Here is an 18,676-nt window from a genome sequence, read left to right as displayed (position 1 = left end):
CGCTGGGCCTGCGCGTCCGGAGCCTGTGCTCCGCAACAGGAGAGGCCACAACAGTGAGAGGCCCGCATATCGAAAAAAAAAAAAAATTTTGAAGAAGTCTACAAAAATTATCAATTTTTTCTTTTATGATTTGTGGTTTTTGTGTAAGAAATGTTTGTCTAACCAAAGGCCTCAGAAAAATTAGATAACTGATTTATTTACAAATTAGATATCATATTAAAATAACAATGACTGTGCACCATTGTCTTTGATTTCTATTTGATTTTGCATCTCAGATTTCCACTTATCACTTCTTTTTTTTCTAGACTAATCCTGGAAGATTTTAACTTTTGGGTCATTTTCAAGCTATCCAAAACAATTCCTTGTGAAGATGTTGGTAACTTCAATATCCAAAAAGATGATTCTTCCAATATTTTGGAATCTCAGCTGCTGATTTCCCTTTCCTTCAATGATCTCATCCTCCACTCTCTTAGCTATCATGGTCATCTTCTTTCAAAATCTCAATTTTAAGCATTTTACTTAACTGCTAATTCTAATCTTCTCACCTTCTTCTCCTGAGTACTCCAAATCAAAAAAATCTTTCAACACAGAACTTAAAATCAATTGATCTTATCAACTTTTCTCTGTATCCATCATATCTCTCTCTTGTCTCCACTTTCTTTTGATCTAGCTTAACTGCCATTGTCACAATATCATAATAATTCACTTGCATATACCATCAACTCCCCTGTGCCTCCTTTGCTTTGTCATCATTCTCTTGGCTAAACCAAACCCCTGGTTAAAACCAATTCACTACCTACTCCTTGCCTGCCCCTTCTCAGTGAAACCTGGCTGGAGAAAAACATACAACTTTCTAACTCATCTCATGACCACTAAGTCACAAGTAAATTTTCCTAGTCTATTTACTCTCCCACTATCCTAAACAACTATTTCATTTACTCTCAATCTCCTAAAACCTACCAAAGTTTTTACCATCCTCATAGCTGATGACTTTGTTTTCTCAGTGAAATAGGGAACAATAACTTCCAGAAATGTCCATCCTGTGTCTGTGCCCATTTAAACTGTCTCCTCTTCTGTTACTTTGAATGAAGCGTCCATGTTCCAGGCAAAGGCTGATTCCAAAACTTATTAACTAGATACCATTCCCCTACCACTTATCATGACATTCACCCTAGCATTTCTCTTTTCAGCATCATCAGTTTTTCCTTCCTTACTACATCATTTCTACCCACGTATGTTTCCCTTTCCCATCTTTAAAAAGTCTTTTGATCCCATGCCTACTCTAGCTACCACATGCATTCTCTTTCCCTGTAACAGCAATACTCCTAGAAAGAGCAGTTTCCAAAATCTTTCCTCTCAGCATCATTTAAACCAGCTCCAAACTTTTGCCCTCACTACTCCATCAAAACTACTCTTATCAAGGTCAACAAATTCAAAGGTCAATTCTCATTTATCTTTATAACTGTCTTTTCAGTTTTAAAGTTATTCACCTTCCCACAAAGACAGTGGACTCTCTGAATGGAGGTACTGTATCTCATTTATCCTACCTTGAATATTAAAAATATTTCATTATATGTGTAATACTCACAATATGTCTGTATAATGAATGACCAAAGAAATTTCCTTAACATCTTGGAACTAGAAAATCAAACTAGAGCACACCATAATTTAATAATCATAAATCTAGGTAGAATCCTGTTAGCAAGTTTAGATGAATTTCTGAGACTTACTTTACTTTCACAGATTCTTTAGATGCCTGAACATGCAGAGGCAAAACTACAAAGATGAAATTTTGAAAACAGATATTTGAAGATGTATATATGAACACTTAAATTTTTCACAAATTTGTTTACATTGTATTATAAAATATAACTATAATAAATCCTGTAAAATGTATAAAGTCCTCCTTCACAAATTAGAAATAAGTCCTAAGAACTTATACTTTAAATAATTAAAAATAAAATGGAGAAGACAGGGCTGTATTTATTTCTACTCTAAAGAGTATTCTTAAAATAAAAATAGGTACAAAAATAATTCACAATGGTAGCTACAAGAACTATCATATTTTATAATGTTATTTCACCAGATTGCTAAGTCATTGTTCACAACATATTTATCAAATGAAAATGAAAGCCTTCTGGCTCCAGCTGAAGTCACTTTTCCACAATGTAATTATTATCTAGATCTTGCTTCAGTTTTCAATCGAAATCACCAATGAATATTATAAAATTAAGTTATAGTTCCTTCTCCATTTGTATTTCCAATTACCATGTAAGACCTTTTAAAAAGAAATAAAGCTGCAAGTTTCTCAGGACCAATAACAACATCTCAGGAACAGAATGGGAAAAAACAGAAACATGTATTACAGGTTCTGTGGAACAGCTTTTCAAAATTAAGTTTGAAAGTAGACAAAACTTGGTGTTTTGAGTAACCTGGGGCTTTCTTACTTAACTCATATTAGCCAGAGCTAAAGTGAGCAATATGTCAAATTAACTTGCTCAATTTTCTTTTCTTAACTTTTTCAATGCCCTTTAGGAACACCATTACTGAGAAGCTATTGTTGGCATTTACAGCACAAAAACTGATTTTGGAAGGTTGATACTACAATTGTCTAAATATCACAAAACTGAAAATTGTATGGTACCAGTTATTTCATCATACTAAAAGGAAAAATAGAGTCTGTAGATAAGCCATTTTTGGTTGGGGGAAAAAAAGGCTCCAGAATGGTTTTAATGGTTGATTTATATTTAAATATAAGCAATGAATACAAAATGACCTCTACCTATAATTTTTAAAACTTGTTGAAATTGCTGACTGAAAAATTAATATTTTTGTGTCTTATCTTTCATATATTAAATATGACGGTTATAAAATAGAGCCTAGCATATTAATCTCACTGGAGCAGAGCCTTCTATTTAAATAAAACATTGTGTTGTCATTTAAAATAATTTACAAATCTATTCTCTTTAATGTTTTCAAGTTCAGTACAAATCATATCTATCACTGAGTAAACTGCATAACAAACGAGAGTCAAATGCATATCAGTATGAAATAACCAATCTATCTTTTAAATGAACCATGTAGAGACTACATTTCATATGAAAAATTATAAATTGATATAGGTATCAAAAGCACTTCCTAGAAAAACAATTATGTCTGACGACAACAATTTTCCTACCACTTGCCATGATAAATATCATTTGTTCCTCCATATGTAAAATAAGCAGTTATGGTTTTGCCTATTTTCCTTTATATGTAAAGACATAAAAATGAAGAAAACAATTGTCTTCCTTGTCTCTATGGAATCTCTCTGGCTGGTCAATTATTTACAATACTGCTGCTACTTTCCAAACTCATTGGAAAAAATATTTTAATCATCCTGGGAAGAAGGAAATGTAGGTTAAGACTAACTCTTAAACATAAAGAACTTTAAATAAGCTAGATTTGATTCTAAAACAACCTTACACAACAACAAATTTCCAAAAATGAATTCACTTCAATTGAGCCAATACCTACTCAAATATATTATTATATTCAAAAACTCTCAGTACTGATTTACAATACTGTGTATTCACAAAGCATATGTTGTTATAGACACAGAAAAGTCAAGTCCCTCTGTCTCCTTTAAAAATAAATAAAACATAAAATTAAATTGCGTGTTCCATGACCTATGTGCTTTGCACTCTAATGTTCCACATGTCTCTCAGCAGCACTGGTCGGTAGTTTTGTTCCAAAATTTCCATGTATTCAAAGTAATCACTCACTCGAAACCCATGCAGTGCTTCTTCCTGTCAAAAAATAGAAAGAGACATCCATTCGCTTGGGTAAAGACACACAATTCTAAGTTAATAAGTTTTAAACAGTTAATGTATCATTTTTTTTCAGCTATAGATGGGGGTTTTATGTTTCTAATAAATGTGTAACTGCTTTTTTATTTAGTAGGCTATATGTATATGATAGCAAAAAACCATGTCCCTAGGAAACAAGGTTGCCTGTTTTCAAAACCAAAAATGCTTTACCGCTAACAAAAAAACAAGATAATGAAATCTTCCTAATATTTAAGATATAAGTTTCAATTATAGAATGACTGTTCACATTTGTAATTAGTAAAGACTCTAAAGCTTATCAAAGCATATTTATAATGTAAGAAATATCAGTTCTACAGCTACCGTTCATAAAATCTCCAACAGTCTGCAATTCATAATGTTGGTACTATGCACGTCTATACTAATTCGGAATTTAATGGTTAGTGTCCCAGATGAGGCACTCAAGAATGAAAAATAGTAGGAGCATCCATTTAGAATCTTAGACACTTTTAGGAAATTTTATGACTAGTTCTTTTAGTATCTCCAAATACTCGCTATGCTATGCTTACCCTTCAAGGTAACAACAAAAAAATTCTGCAAAAGAAACATGATCCCTTAAAAAAAAAAAAAAAGAAAAAAGAAACATGATCCTTGATTCAATGTAATGTATTCTGTCAGAAGTTTTGGAGGTTATAAAAAATTTGGAGCAATTCATGCCTTTCTGGAGAAAATAGCTTAAAGGCAAAAGCTACTAACAATAAACAACAATTCAAAAGAATAAAATATAAGATATTATCATATACCAAATATTGTGTTAGAGACAGTCTGTAGATGAGAGACATCAGTGTAGGGTAGTTAGAAAAACATCATAAATTCTCAGTAAGAATGGATGTTTTTAAAGGCCTCAGATGTCACTAGTCACTACTAGATTAGTAATAGTTCACAGCTTGCACATAACTTGGGAGAACAGTACACTTACTTGCCACATACCACCTAAAATCTGGGTAATTTGAGGGAAAAGTTAATTGGTACTTTAAAAAGAAGTATTATTACTGATCTACAAGGCTGATATTATAACTAAGAAAACTAAATTATGTTAAGTTATATGCATAAGATTACACCTTTAAGACTAGAGCTAATACCCTCGAACATAAAAATTTGAACTTTACTCTTAATTTTAAAATACTTGTGACATTATCCATTCCTTCATTTCTTCATTCATTAACCTCATTCATTCCCTTATTGTATGTAAAGTCCTTGGTTATACAGTGAAGACCCAAAGATGAGTGACACGGGTCTCTGTCCTAAAACATTAACAACTGAGGTATATATCATATCTCCAGTTTTATGTATAAGCAACTGAATCAAAAGGAAGATGTTCATCTTATGAATGGCAGAAATACTATGTAAATTTCTCTCTATCAAACATATTTCACTTTGTTCTTTGCGCAAAAAACAGGATTGAAGTAAGACCAATCTTACTGGTCAAGAATTCACTTTAAATGGTTATAGTTGTAGTCATGGAACTATTTATGAAGTTATCCATTCTCTTCATTCAAATTATGTGTGATTTGACATTAATCACCCTTTCACTAAAACTATACCTAACTTGGAAAAGAATTATAGTAATGTGATATTCTAACCAGAAGAAAAAAACCCTAATGTCAGAAAAATTGTCTTAGTACATATTCATGATTTTTAAAAGAATGCTTATTGTTCATTAAATGTGAATTACAATAGATGACAGCATTTGAACAATAACTCTAATAATTCTTTCTGGGCAAAAATAAGCAAAACCTATTTTAACATCTTTTAATTATTGCTCCACTTTAATTTAAAAATAAAAACTACCTATGGAGAACCATAGCTATTACTTGGTTTAAAAATACTTTTTTCCTTAAAACATGTTTTTTGAATTATGGCTTCCATTTTGGACATTAATTTTAAACTAAAGAGAAAATACTCTGATAATTATACTGAAGAGACACCCATAAAATGGCAAGTAAAGTTGAGGTCTTATTTCATAAGAGAAAGATAAGGCTATTAAGGTCTTATTTCATAATGAATTAAACATTCATTTTAAAAGGAATGTTTTTAAATTATATAGATTTAAAATTCACAGGCAATTTTAACTCTGAATAAAATTTTAGAATCTCTGAATTCCACTTTATCTTCAAAGTGGAATATGTTTCATTTTATCCAAAATGTTCTCTTATAGTCTTTTCAGTGAACTAATTTTCTTTGTAATTATGACCATTTAGAATGCCAGCTTATCATTCAAGTTATAAAGGACCATTTCCTCAAAATACTGCTTTATTATCATTTCATTTATAGACATAAGTATATTGGACTCTATAAAAATATGAATTCCCTTATTCTTTAAATAGGTAGGCATATGTAATTATATAAGGTAACATTATCCCATTTTATATAAACAGTGCACTATTTGTTCAAGTTTTGTTTTAATAAGTTACTTCTGGAGTAGTTTCTCTTGGTTGGGAAGTCCATTATGTGTATATTGCATTTTCTTTTTCTGCCTAGTGGCTTTTCAACCAGTGTGCCTTCAATGATTTGCTTTTTTTCATTAATGTTGGGTTTCAAATGTTGACCCATCAGAAAAGTATTAAAAATTACCATCCTAAACCACAATGCTGTGTGTGTATTCAATTATATAATATGACATATACACAGCTTCCCTCTCTCCTTTGTACATAGAACCTAGTTTCAAGTATGTATCCACTGGTTTTCTTTTACTACTGAGAGCACTTAATTAGAAGTTCCACTGAATTTAGGATTTTTTTTTTTTTTTTTTTTTTTTTTTTTTTTTTGCAGTACGTGGGCCTCTCACTGTTGTGGCCTCTCCCATTGCGGAGCACAGGCTCCGGATGCGCAGGCTCAGTGGCCATGGCTCACGGGCCCAGCCGCTCCGTGGCATGTGGGATCTTCCCGGACCGGGGCACGAACCTGTGTCCCCTGCATCGGCAGGTGGACTCCCAACCACTGTGCCACCAGGGAAGCCCCTAGGATTTTTAAAAGTAAACAGACTGGTCAATGATACACTAGAAAGACCACAGGATTTGGATTCAAACCAAAAAAGGGTTAAAACTCACCTGTAATAGTTACTAGATGTATGAACCTGGGAAAGTTTACAGATTCTCTAAGCCTCAATTTTACAAAGGTTGAATAACAGCATAAATTGTGTCTGAACTCTTTACCATGAATTATAAAGCCTTATGTGATCTGACTCCTGTCTCATCTCTGACCATTCTTACTCCCTCACCTTGTTTTGGCCACAATGGTCATCTTGACACTTTCCAAGTGGGCCAAGCTCATTCCAACCTCTGAGCCTTTGCACTTGTCTTTCTTCTCATTTAGAAAGATTCTGTACAGAAATCTTTGCATTGCTTTTTTTCCTTTGCTTCATTCAGGTTTCTGATTAGCCTCACTGGGCTAATTAGCCTCAGAGTAGCCTTCACTGGGCTCTTTATCTAAACAGCACCTATGAATCTCACTCTCTGACTCCCTTACTGTGTTTGATTTCTTTATAATAAGATCTATCAATACCTGAAATATTATATATTTATTCACATATTATTTATCTACTGGTAGAATGTTAAGGTCAATTTGGCAAGGCCATGGCCTATTCTTGTGACTACAACGATGCCTGGAAACAGATGCTGGACAATGGTCAATGAGTGAATGAGCAGTACCTGTTAATCCCTTTGCCGAATGCCTGGCATTCAATAAGCACTCACGGTATTAACGGTGGTCATAATAACATTTTTATTAACCTTTCTCTTAAATGGTTGAGCTAGATTTTCTTGAACTGCCAATTTGTAATGTTAAGTGTGGACAGGCCCATTAAAGATTATTGACTCTAGTCTCTGCTCTTCAACCCCCTACCAAAAATGTAAGAGAACAATTCACTTAAAATATTAAGCTATTACTGTCCTTTCTTACAACTTCTCAAGAATATGCCTATTATGGAAATCAAGCTATACCTATAATTTCAATCATTATTTTTATCAAAGTTTTCAAAAATAGTTTCCAGCAGAAATGGTTTTAGACATACTGCAAGCCCTGTAAATTTGGAATTTGAATTGAAGATAAGGACTTTCAGGGTGGTAAATAGATACAAAGTGTGAAAAGATGAAGTGTGCTACCATGACATGCCTTAATTTTAAGATTTTAGGACCAAGTTTAGGTATTTTCTGATATACCGTTTCCCTAATATTTAATTATTAATGCATTCAAAAGGTGATTTAAAAAAAAGATAATAGCTCTTTATAGCATATGGAGGAAAAAAAGTAAGATATGTCACTCTGGGTTAAATTGGAACAAACAGTCAGCTCATTAATCATCACCAAGAGGCATATAAAATAAGTTTGCCACAAAAGGTATATAGAACTTACTATCCACTAAGGTAACTTAACAAAGGATCCGTATTAATGTCATCTCTCACATAGGAAGCACCAAATTATACAGTTAGAGTTACATGAGAGAAGGGGTTTTGTGAACTTAGTTCTGCTCGTTACCCTTGCTAGAGATGACCTCTTGTGTGTTATGTCTGAACTACCATATAAAAAAGGACCTTCCTTCCTGGTCAAAGCGGTAGAAACACAAACAACCTGTAAGTCACGTTTCTTCTAGTATATTCTTCCTAGAGTGTTTGGTATAATTAGAAATTCCTGGGCCCAATATTTCCCAAACTTCTGAATCCCTCGCGTTCAAGCTCCAAAGGTAACATTTTCACATATTCTAAAGGTTGCAAGCTCCTTGAGATTTTATACTAAAATCTGACAACGTAGGCCTCTGTCATGAAAACTCTGTCTTAGTAGGTCTGGGAGGAATCTAGGTATATCAGTTTTAATAAGGACCCTAGTGATTTTTAAGATCAGGAAAGTTTAGACAGAAAGTGTAGTTCTGGAGAGAACATGATGTTCTTAAATATTTAGGATAAAGTGTGCATTCGTAAAGACTTTAACTCAGCTGAGGGGTACATGGCATGTGTGATGACTACAGAGATGATTAAATTTTGGCTGGGTAAATGAGGGAATAGGCCTTGATCAGATACAAGGTAAGAGAATGTTCCTGACATAGATCTGCAGTATACGCCTGGTATTACTACATGATATAATACCAAGATGTCTCAGGAGCTGGAGAAGAAAATGGGAGCAAAAGTATATAGTCTAGCAATGGATCCAGGAGAAAATCCTGTTTCCTTTGCTGTGTTGTTTGCACATTTTTTCTTAAGTAAAAAAAAAAAAACCAAAACAAACAAAAAAAAAACAAGAGAAGGATGAACAGAGATGTAGAAACTCAAATAACTGCTACTTTTTTTTTAAAGCACTTGCAATGTGTCAGATAATGTTCTAGAAGTATTTTACAGATATCATCTCATTTAGTTCCTCAACAACTCTATGTGATAGGTATTATTTCATGCCCAGTTAGACAGATGAGAAAACTGAAGCATGGAGAGGTAAGCAACATGCCCAAGCTTACACAGAGTGGCAGAATTTAACTTGAGGTGGACTCAAGTGATATAAGGTCAATGCAGAAAACATAACTGAAAACCACAGTTGAATAATATTGAGCATGTTGTGTCTGATCCTTTGGATGGTGAATTATTTTTAATACTATAAACACTTTTGTCTTTTGAGAGCTTAGTATACAATTATTTTTTTTGTTTTTCAGTCTGATCTCCATTTCTTACCCTGTTAACATGCTCAGGTAACCACAGCTGCAATAGTAACAACAACAAAAAAACCCATCTTGACAATTTACTGATAGATTGAAATTAATCTGATTTTTACATAATTATAAATGGATTTTGCTATAATATGCAGGATTTAGTTGAAGCATTTTTTTTTTTTTTCTTTTTGCGGTATGTGGGCCTCTCACTGTTGTGGCCTCTCCCGTTGCGGAGCACAGGCTCCGGACGCGCAGGCCCAGCGGCCATGGCTCACGGGCCCAGCCGCTCCGCGGCATATGGGATCCTCCCAGACCGGGGCACGAACCCGTATCCCCTGCATCGGCAGGCGGACTCTTAACCACTTGCGCCACCAGGGAGGCCCTTAGTTGAAGCATTTTAATTAAGTATTTTGAGTCTTCACAGCCTGATTTTCACTGGAAGGCAATCTTCTCCTAGCCTGGCATTTCAGTGACGTTTGTCCCCAGGTTGAATTCATAAACTAAAACCTAGATCACTGTCAGCCTATTACCATGCGGAGGAATGCAATACAGCCAGTCTGCTAAAACAGTGGGTCTTCTGAAGTACTATCAAAGTAATTCTCCCTACACTTGTTGCTTGTGTGTGTGTGGGTGCATGACATGAGAGAGGAGAGAGAGAGAGAGAGAGAGAGAGAGAGAGAGAGAGAGAGAGAGAGAGAGAGAGAGAGAGAGAGAGAGAGAGAGATCCATTAAAAACAAACCAACTCAACTTTAGACTTCCAAGTCTGAGATATTTGAGAATATTTCTTTTGTCGGATGATGTTTTTGTTTCTGTATGTTTGATGCCTACAGATTTTCTGAACCATCATCTGTCACAGAAAACTGTTAGGTCCAAGGACTAAGCTCTTCAGCATACCTTTAGAAGTTGCCTTCTAGGTCAGCACTAATCTATCAGTCACCACAGTGTGGGAATAATGCATACTGCATTATTATAGTTGCTCTATTATCCAACCCACATTCTTGTTGTGTCTAAAAAGATATTGTGAAAAACTCAGACAACACCTTGCTGATAAACTTATACCCATGGCATTCATCTAATCTTTTAGTGGTTTAATCAAATGAGGAAACACAAACAAGTTTTATTGCTTGTTTTTTTTTTTTTAGTAAACCTGGGTTAAGAAATTTCAAGTCATCTTTATAATATACTGATCATGAAGAACTGTTCAGTGGCCTACCAGAAATGCAAACACTGAGTCTAGATTCAATTACCTGATTTAAAATCTTGAGCCTAAACCAAAATGAATACAGAATGAGTTGGTATTTTGTCTATACTACATGCCTCAGACAGATTTTTATTTCTAAAGTAATATTTCCAACATGCCCCTTCTGTCAGTAATGAAACTTAAAACCAGGAAAAGAACTGCGTATTTTCAATCTTCTGGAATCATCTCATTATCTCAAGTTTCTCGGGATAACTGATAATACTGTAACTGAAAACATGCTTGTGGTTTTTCAGTATATTGGAAACTAATTCAATTGGGCCTGATTATTTGAACTTATTTACCGCAGTCAGATGCTTGTTCTATCCATTTTTATATAATGATTAATATCCTCCTTTTAAAAAGTAGTTTTATTACAAAAGAAGCATGGTCCCATTATTCAAAAATTAAAAAAAAAAAGCCCACATAAAATTTCACAATGAAAAGTAAAAGTCCCCTGTTTTACTCTACATCTTCTTTCCTCTCAGAAGCAGTCATTATTAAATATGTAGAGTCAGGGCACAACATATAATCTATGTAAGAATATTATTATGGCTGTGGTATGTAGTTATATGGAGAATTATTGATAAGTTTTTTTCCTTTTGAACAAGTCTGAGATTTTGGATCAGACATAAAACATAATTTCCAAGGTTTAATCTCCCTAACTGTAGTTTAAGGAGGACTTTTAAAATCATATATCTTTCTGACTGGGGGGATCTTTTGAGGGGAGGAAGGATAAAAATCACTTCCTTAATCAAAATTTCATGATTGGGTAATATGTGAATAAGTGAAAAATAGTATACATATGTTTACATACTTTGCAAAGAAGAGATTATAACAGGGCTTAATGGAGTATTTAAAGGGGTATGTATGCATATTTAAAAATTAACTACATTGGAATCTATCTCACAAGAAAAATACCCACCAAAAGAAATGTGACTGTGAGACCTACCTGCTGAAATAAAACAAAAATTACAGTGAAGTCATGGTATTAGAAAGGTATTAGAAAGGCATTTTTCCTAATACCTCAGATGAATGCAAATAGCAGGAGTAAGAAGTAAGGTTGGTTCCAGGACAAGTGCTAAAATTAATTCTTTGCTAACATGTTCTTACTTTGGATTTAAACCAATTCAATTAATATTTTAGTAATTTAAATAGGACTTAGGTAATAAAGATAATCTTTTTACCCTCACTTTAAAATTCTTTAAATTTAAGCTTTAAATTGACAGCATTATGCTCAGAACACAACAGAGTTTGGGAAATATTTAAAGAGGTCACCATATGTAAACCCTATTATGATTTTTCCTGGCAGTAATCAAGAAAGGGATGAAACTGCAATAATCACCAACATGAATCAGATTTAAAGGTCATGAAATATAAGGATATCCTTCTGGTAGAAAGGAAGATGTTAGTAATGTTTGTTTATTATTCAATGTGAATAAAAACTAAGTTCATTCATCTTTCCCTTTATATTTATTTACATTGTTTACTCTCTCAACAAGTATTTATTGAGCACCTGCTCTGTGTCAGGTGCTGTTCAAGGCACTGAAAAATACATTAGTAAACGAGATAGACAAAATCACAATCTTTGTGGAGCTTACACATTATACTGGGGAAGATTGACAAAAACATATCTAAAATAATTTCAGCCAGTGACAAACACTATAAGAGAAACTAAAGTAGGATAAGAGGTTAGATAATTATAGGTTAGGAGATATAAAAATATAAGAGTTTGGGGAAATTTCAGACTGAAATCTCTATAACTGACCACTGCAACTAATGAAAATGTCCCTTACTGAAAAGGAACCCACATTTTGTCCTCAACATAATTCTCATTTACTTAACCATCCCTGTTCTCCAAATTACCTCTTACAGACCACTTTTTTCTTTTTCTACCTAAGTTTTCCTTCTACATGTATGACCATTGTCTTGTTATACTTTATTTCATTAAAAATGTTTCTAAGATCATAATTCTATTGATATATGTAGGAAGTTTGAGACCTTTTGAATTCAGTATTTATGAAGTAAAAATGCTTGATAGTTTCACAATCTTAAATGATCAATAACATGTACTTACAAAAAATCATCATTAAATGAAAAATAACTGATAAATATCTAATGGTAAAGAATAAAGATAAAATTAATTCATGTAGAAATTATCTGTCCACCTAGAAAAAATCTTATGTTGGTTTTGGTGTATGTATGCATATTCGTGCATATGTGTGTCTGAGGGTAGCAGGGGGAGGGAAACATATTTTAAATTCAAGGAAAGATTTTAACTTAAAAAGTTGGATTTCCAGCAAGAATCACACATAGAGATATATTTATATATCTTGTATTTTCTAAAGTCCAGAGCTTCAAAAGTCCCATTATTGTGAGAAAGAAAGCTATGTCTTGCTTTAAAATATTAACTTATATATAGTAGTGAGTTTTTTAAAAGAGTGTTATGATAGAATCTTTCATGGAAACCTTTTAAAAAATATTTGATAGTTTAGAAAAATATGAAGGTATAGGCAATTACATTAAATGTTTTTAAGAAGTATCAAAGCTCTGTATTAACACACAGTAACTTGAACTTTTATTGACTAAATAAGATCTAGGAATATCCAAAAAAAAAAAAAAAAGCCCTTTTGGCACAGCATACTGGCTGAAAGCAAAATTTTGTAGCCAGGCAGCTTAACTTCATATCCCAGGCCCACCACTCTCTAGCACCATTCACCAGCTGTAAAATTTTGGGTAATTTACTTACCTCGGTGCCTCGGTTTCCTCATCTCTAAAATAAAGATAATACCTACCTCTCAAGGTTGTTTATAGGATTTCATGAGTGTCTAGAAAAATATCTGGCATTAAGACACCCCATCAAAGTTGACCATTAACTTTCAGCCAAAATTTTTCCTCTAGAAGTAAAGTTACTTACTTTTAGGAAAACCTGCAGATCTTGAATCTGAGTGTGCTGTAGAATGTCTTGCTGTAGATGTTTGAATATAGCTATACAGATATACACTTGATAATCAGGACCAAGGAAAATACAAGTAGCAATATAATGGCAGATTTCTATCCAATCTAAATAATTCCAAAAACACTGAGTTATCCATTGCAGGCAAATCTAGGAAAAAAAAAAAAAGAATTTAGTTCATTAGAAAGCTTATAAAGCCATATTTGACTTTTAAAAAACAGTACCCAATAATTCACACAAAACCAATGAAGAGCTTAGCACTTAATCAAAATAGAAAGACATTTTGCATACAAGAAGCCTAATAAGGATGCTTAACCTATTTGCCTAATGTGTGAGAAAAGTTTCATGGCCTTGGGATTCAGGACTTAGGGGTAACTGATGGTGTTCACACTTCATATGCTATTGCTAAATGCCTTCTTTAGTCATATTTTCCTCCTCTCACCATAACACCAGTCTGCTCTCTACAGATAACAAATGCTGAGACTATTTTAATTCAGAGATGGGAGCTTTTTCTATCCTACCTATAATCACAGATGTATAATTATGCAGATGATGATTGCTAAATATGCATATGGACTCTTGCTGAATCAGAAAACAATTTAAACCAACTAGAATTATATAACATAAAAACTGAGAGCTAATGAATAGAATTCAAAAATGAGACTTTTTACAAAAATCATTTACTTTACTTTCTGAATAATATTTTTCAGATTATAAAAGCAATACATACCCATCACAAAAACAAACAGAAAACTTTAAAAAAATACAGTGATGAACATTGTTAACATTTTGGTACATTAATGTTGTGGGTGGAATTGTGTCTCCCCCCAAAAATATGTCAAAGTCCTAAACCCCAGGACCTATGAATGTGACATTATTTGAAAACAGCATCTTTACAGAGGTAATCAAGTTAAAATGAGATCATTAGGGTGAACCCTATTCCAATATGACTGGTATCAAGGAAACTGAACAATCTGAACACACACAGAAGGTAGATGTTGAAAGGACACACGTGGAGAATGTCACGTGAAGACAGAAGATTGGAGTGATGCATCTATAAGCCAAGAAATATCTAAGGCTACCAGAAGCTAGGAGAGAGCCATCAAACAGTTCTTTCCCCAGTGCCTTCAAAGGGAACAGAGCCTTGCCAACACTTTTATCCCCCAAAACTGTGAGATGATAAATTTCTGTTGTTTTAAGTTACTGGCTTTGTAGTACTTTGATACTACAGTCCTGGGAAACTAAGACAATTACTTTCCAATATTTTAATTTTTATTTATGATTTACAATTTACCACTGAGGAAAGATTTCTTTAATTGAACCTCTCTTCCCTATAGTTTTATTCTTTAGAGGTGGGAGGGAACGGGAACAGATATGGAGGCTTATCTCAATTTGTCATAGATAAAGTAGACATACACAAATTTTCCTGTTTTGTTCCATTGTTTTGACCTTTAAAAAGTATATTATTGAACAGTTTCTAAAATTTGCTTTTATTTCCGATTCAGTTTAGAGGGATGCTGCTTCTGCTTTTAACTGCCTTTATCAAGGTGTAAGAGTTTGCGGAGGTTGTCGTAACAAGGTAACAGACTGGGTGACTTAAACAACAGAAATTTATCTTCTCTAGATTTTGGAGAAGCCCACAGTTAAGGTATTGGCAAGGTTGGTTTCTTCTGAGGCCTCTCTCCTTGGCTTGTAAATGGCCGTCTTCTCCCGACGTCCAAAGAGACATGATGGACTTTTTTCTTTAACATTTTTATTATGGAATTATTCCAAATAAACATAAAAGGAAAAAAGCAGTACATGAACTAGACCCATCAAAGCTTCAAAATTCTGACTGGCTGATATGTCTGAAGTCGATTTTCCTGTACAGGTTCCCCCTCTTTAAAAATTTTAAGATAAAACACATCGTAAGTTGCTATATGTTACATCTGTTTGCTTTAAAACAAAATCAATTTTTCATTTCATTTACCACACATGACAAAAACAACAATCCAGAATAATAATACCAACATGACCACAAGCAATATGATTACTTAAAACAGTAGTATTTTTGCTGTTTTATTTGTCATTTAGACAACATATTACTTGGCATGTACAGTCAAATTACTGTGTTTTAAAGTGCCTTTTAGGGTGTGGAGAAAAAGAAACCCTCCTATATTGTTGGTGGGAATGTAAACTGGTGCAGACACTATGGAGAACAGTATGGAGGTCCTGTAAAAACTAAAAATATGATCCAGCAATCCTACTCCTGGGCATATATCTGGAGAAAACTCTAATTTGAAAACATACATGCACCCCGATGTTCACTGCAGCACTATTTACAATAGCCAAGACATGGAAGCAACCTAAGTGTCCATCGACAGATGACTGAGTAATGAAGATGTGGCACATATACACAATGGAATATTACTCAGCCATAAAAAAGAATGAAATAATGCCATTTGCAGCAACATGGATGGACCTAGAGATTATCACACTAAGTAAAGTAAGTCAGACAGAGAAAGACAACTATCATATGGTATCACTTATATGTGGAATCTAAAAAGAACGATATAAATGAACTTATTTACAAAACAGAGACTCACAGACATAGAAAACAAACTTATGGTTACCAGAGGGGATAACAGCAGGTGCAGGAGATAAATTAGGAGTGCGGGATTAACATATATACACTACTATACATAAAATAGGTAAATGACAAGGACCTACTGTAGAGCACAGGGAACTATATTCAATGTCTTGTAATAACCTATAATGGAAAAGATTCTGAAAATAACATATATATATATATACACACACATATATATGTATGTATAACTGAATCTCTTACACAACATTGTAAATTAACTATAATTTAAAAATGGTTAAATAAAATAAAGTGCCTCTTATAAGGTTATACTATCAAGTGGGTACTGTTAGGTTCATTTAATTATATGTATTTATATTATTATATGAACTATTTAAATGACTCCAAAGTAAAAAGACAAAGTAAGGTATATTTCCTGATTCTTCAGCTTATTCTTTTCCCTATCCCTATAAGAAATCATTTAACAAAATATGATACATTCTTTCATGTTTTTAATATAAGGATATTTGTACATGTATTTATATCTCCACCCTTTCTCATACAAATAGTAATGTACTAAACACTCTTTTTTGTCTCCACCTTTTTCTCACTTAACAAAAGATCCTGTATATCACTCCATGGCAATATACAGAGGTACTTCTCATTCATTTTTATAACTGCATAGGGCTACACTGTGGATAAACCATAACTCATTCAACAATCCCCTGTTTATGGACACTTGCATTATTTCTAATCTTTTGATACTATATGCTATAAAAACATATTTGTACACATACATTTTCAAAATTTTTGTCTGTGTATCTCTGGGATAGATTTCTATAAATGAGACTGCTGGATGAAAGGGTAAATGCACTTATGTTTTTGCTAGATACTGCCAAATTCCCTCTTATAATAAGTCTCAAAAATACACTATATTTTCAAAACCAAGCAGTTGAGGCCTTACAGTCATTGAGAAAATATTATTAGTAGTTTATGGAATAGGTTACAAAGAAAGTGAAACAAACTAGTTATGTTTTTATAGTAAACCAATGTTCCTTACACTGAATTATAATTTGAAACATTTGAATGTCTTTTTAGGATAAAGAGGGAGGAAAATCACTTATACAATATGCATCAAAATGTACCATAGCCTTCCTAGAAAATTTTGCTCCTTAATCATACTTAAGCTTATGCCAAAGCACATTAAGATGCAACACTGAGATAAACATAATTATTTTAGCTGAGGTAAATTATTCTCACTTGCATCTAGATATAAAAGAAACAATCTTCAAAATATTTACTTAATTCTTTTTTTTTTTTTTTTTTTCTTTTTGCGGTATGCGGGCCTCTCACTGCTGTGGCCTCTCCCGTTGCGGAGCACAGGCTCCGGACGCACAGGCCCAGCGGCCATGGCCCACGGGCCCAGCCGCTCCGCGGCACATGGGATCCTCCCAGACCGGGGCACGAACCCGTATCCCCTGCATCGGCAGGCGGACTCTCAACCACTGCGCCACCAGGGAGGCCCCTACTTAATTCTTAAGTAAAAACATTGGTTAGAACAATTACTTATGGATACCTGATTAAGTCAAAATAGGTATGCTCTAAATGATCAAGTTTTATGATACAAAGACACTATTTTTAACAGCTCTTCTGGCATTATTTGTTCATCATAGGAAGAATATTAGTAAAGTAAGATGTGGTTTAAAGTGAAGTCCTCGCTATCAGGGTGATATCAGTAAGTCAATTAACTCACTTCACTGATCCTGAATTTCTCCTTTTGTCATGAAGTTAAAATTTTAAATGAAATAAGATCTAGAAACACACTTTTTATACTGCAAAAAGTTGTTATAAATAAAAAGATAGTATTTTTGTTGCACTTCTAGACAAGACTGTGTCAGACACTTAAAGGACTTGAAGATAGGTCAGGCACACATACCTTTAAGGAATTTCAACTAGTAAGAAAGAGGTAAACACACAAATAATGATTCCACAAAGAAAAAGATATATTTCTACCAGAAGAATAATACAGAAACTGCATACAAATTCAAAGCAGAATCATCTACTTGTAGGTGATCCAAAAAGCTTCCATTTGGACAGACATCAAGGATAAATACCTGACAAGTAAAGATGAGGCACAAGGAGGGAGAAGGTATTTCAAGTAGCAACATCAACAATGTGAGGAAAGGGAAAGCTTGGGGACATGCACATTTATGAATGTGACTGAACAAGGGGCATTCCCAGTCTTGAAATTTAGCTTTACATTTGTATAATTTCGCATTTTACAAAAGCACTATGTCACAAAATATGAAATAATAAAACAGTTTTCTTTAATCCTGCTTTCATGGTGGGGGTAAATATATTCAGAGGATTATCCATGTTAGCCCACTTGCTGACACAGTATAGTACAATAATCACTGAT

The 18,676-nt window shown here is 33.6% G+C and overlaps 1 protein-coding gene across 1 annotated transcript in view; it reads right to left on the bottom strand.

The window, feature by feature from the left end:
- Positions 1-2,034: 2,034 nt before the first annotated feature.
- Positions 2,035-18,676, bottom strand: part of TBC1D32 (TBC1 domain family member 32) — a 184,802-nt gene continuing 168,160 nt past the window's right edge. Inside the window, exons 33-34 of the mRNA XM_060115191.1 lie at positions 13,653-13,841; positions 2,035-3,788 (exon numbers count right to left, since the gene is read on the bottom strand). Coding sequence (XP_059971174.1) covers positions 3,669-3,788; positions 13,653-13,841 — 309 coding nt within the window. The 3' untranslated portion in view covers positions 2,035-3,668. The remainder of the gene's footprint in view (positions 3,789-13,652; positions 13,842-18,676) is intronic.

Source organism: Mesoplodon densirostris, chromosome 12 (genome assembly GCF_025265405.1).
Source record: "Mesoplodon densirostris isolate mMesDen1 chromosome 12, mMesDen1 primary haplotype, whole genome shotgun sequence".
NCBI lineage: Eukaryota > Metazoa > Chordata > Mammalia > Artiodactyla > Ziphiidae > Mesoplodon > Mesoplodon densirostris.
This window is presented reverse-complemented; position numbering and strand designations above follow the sequence as displayed.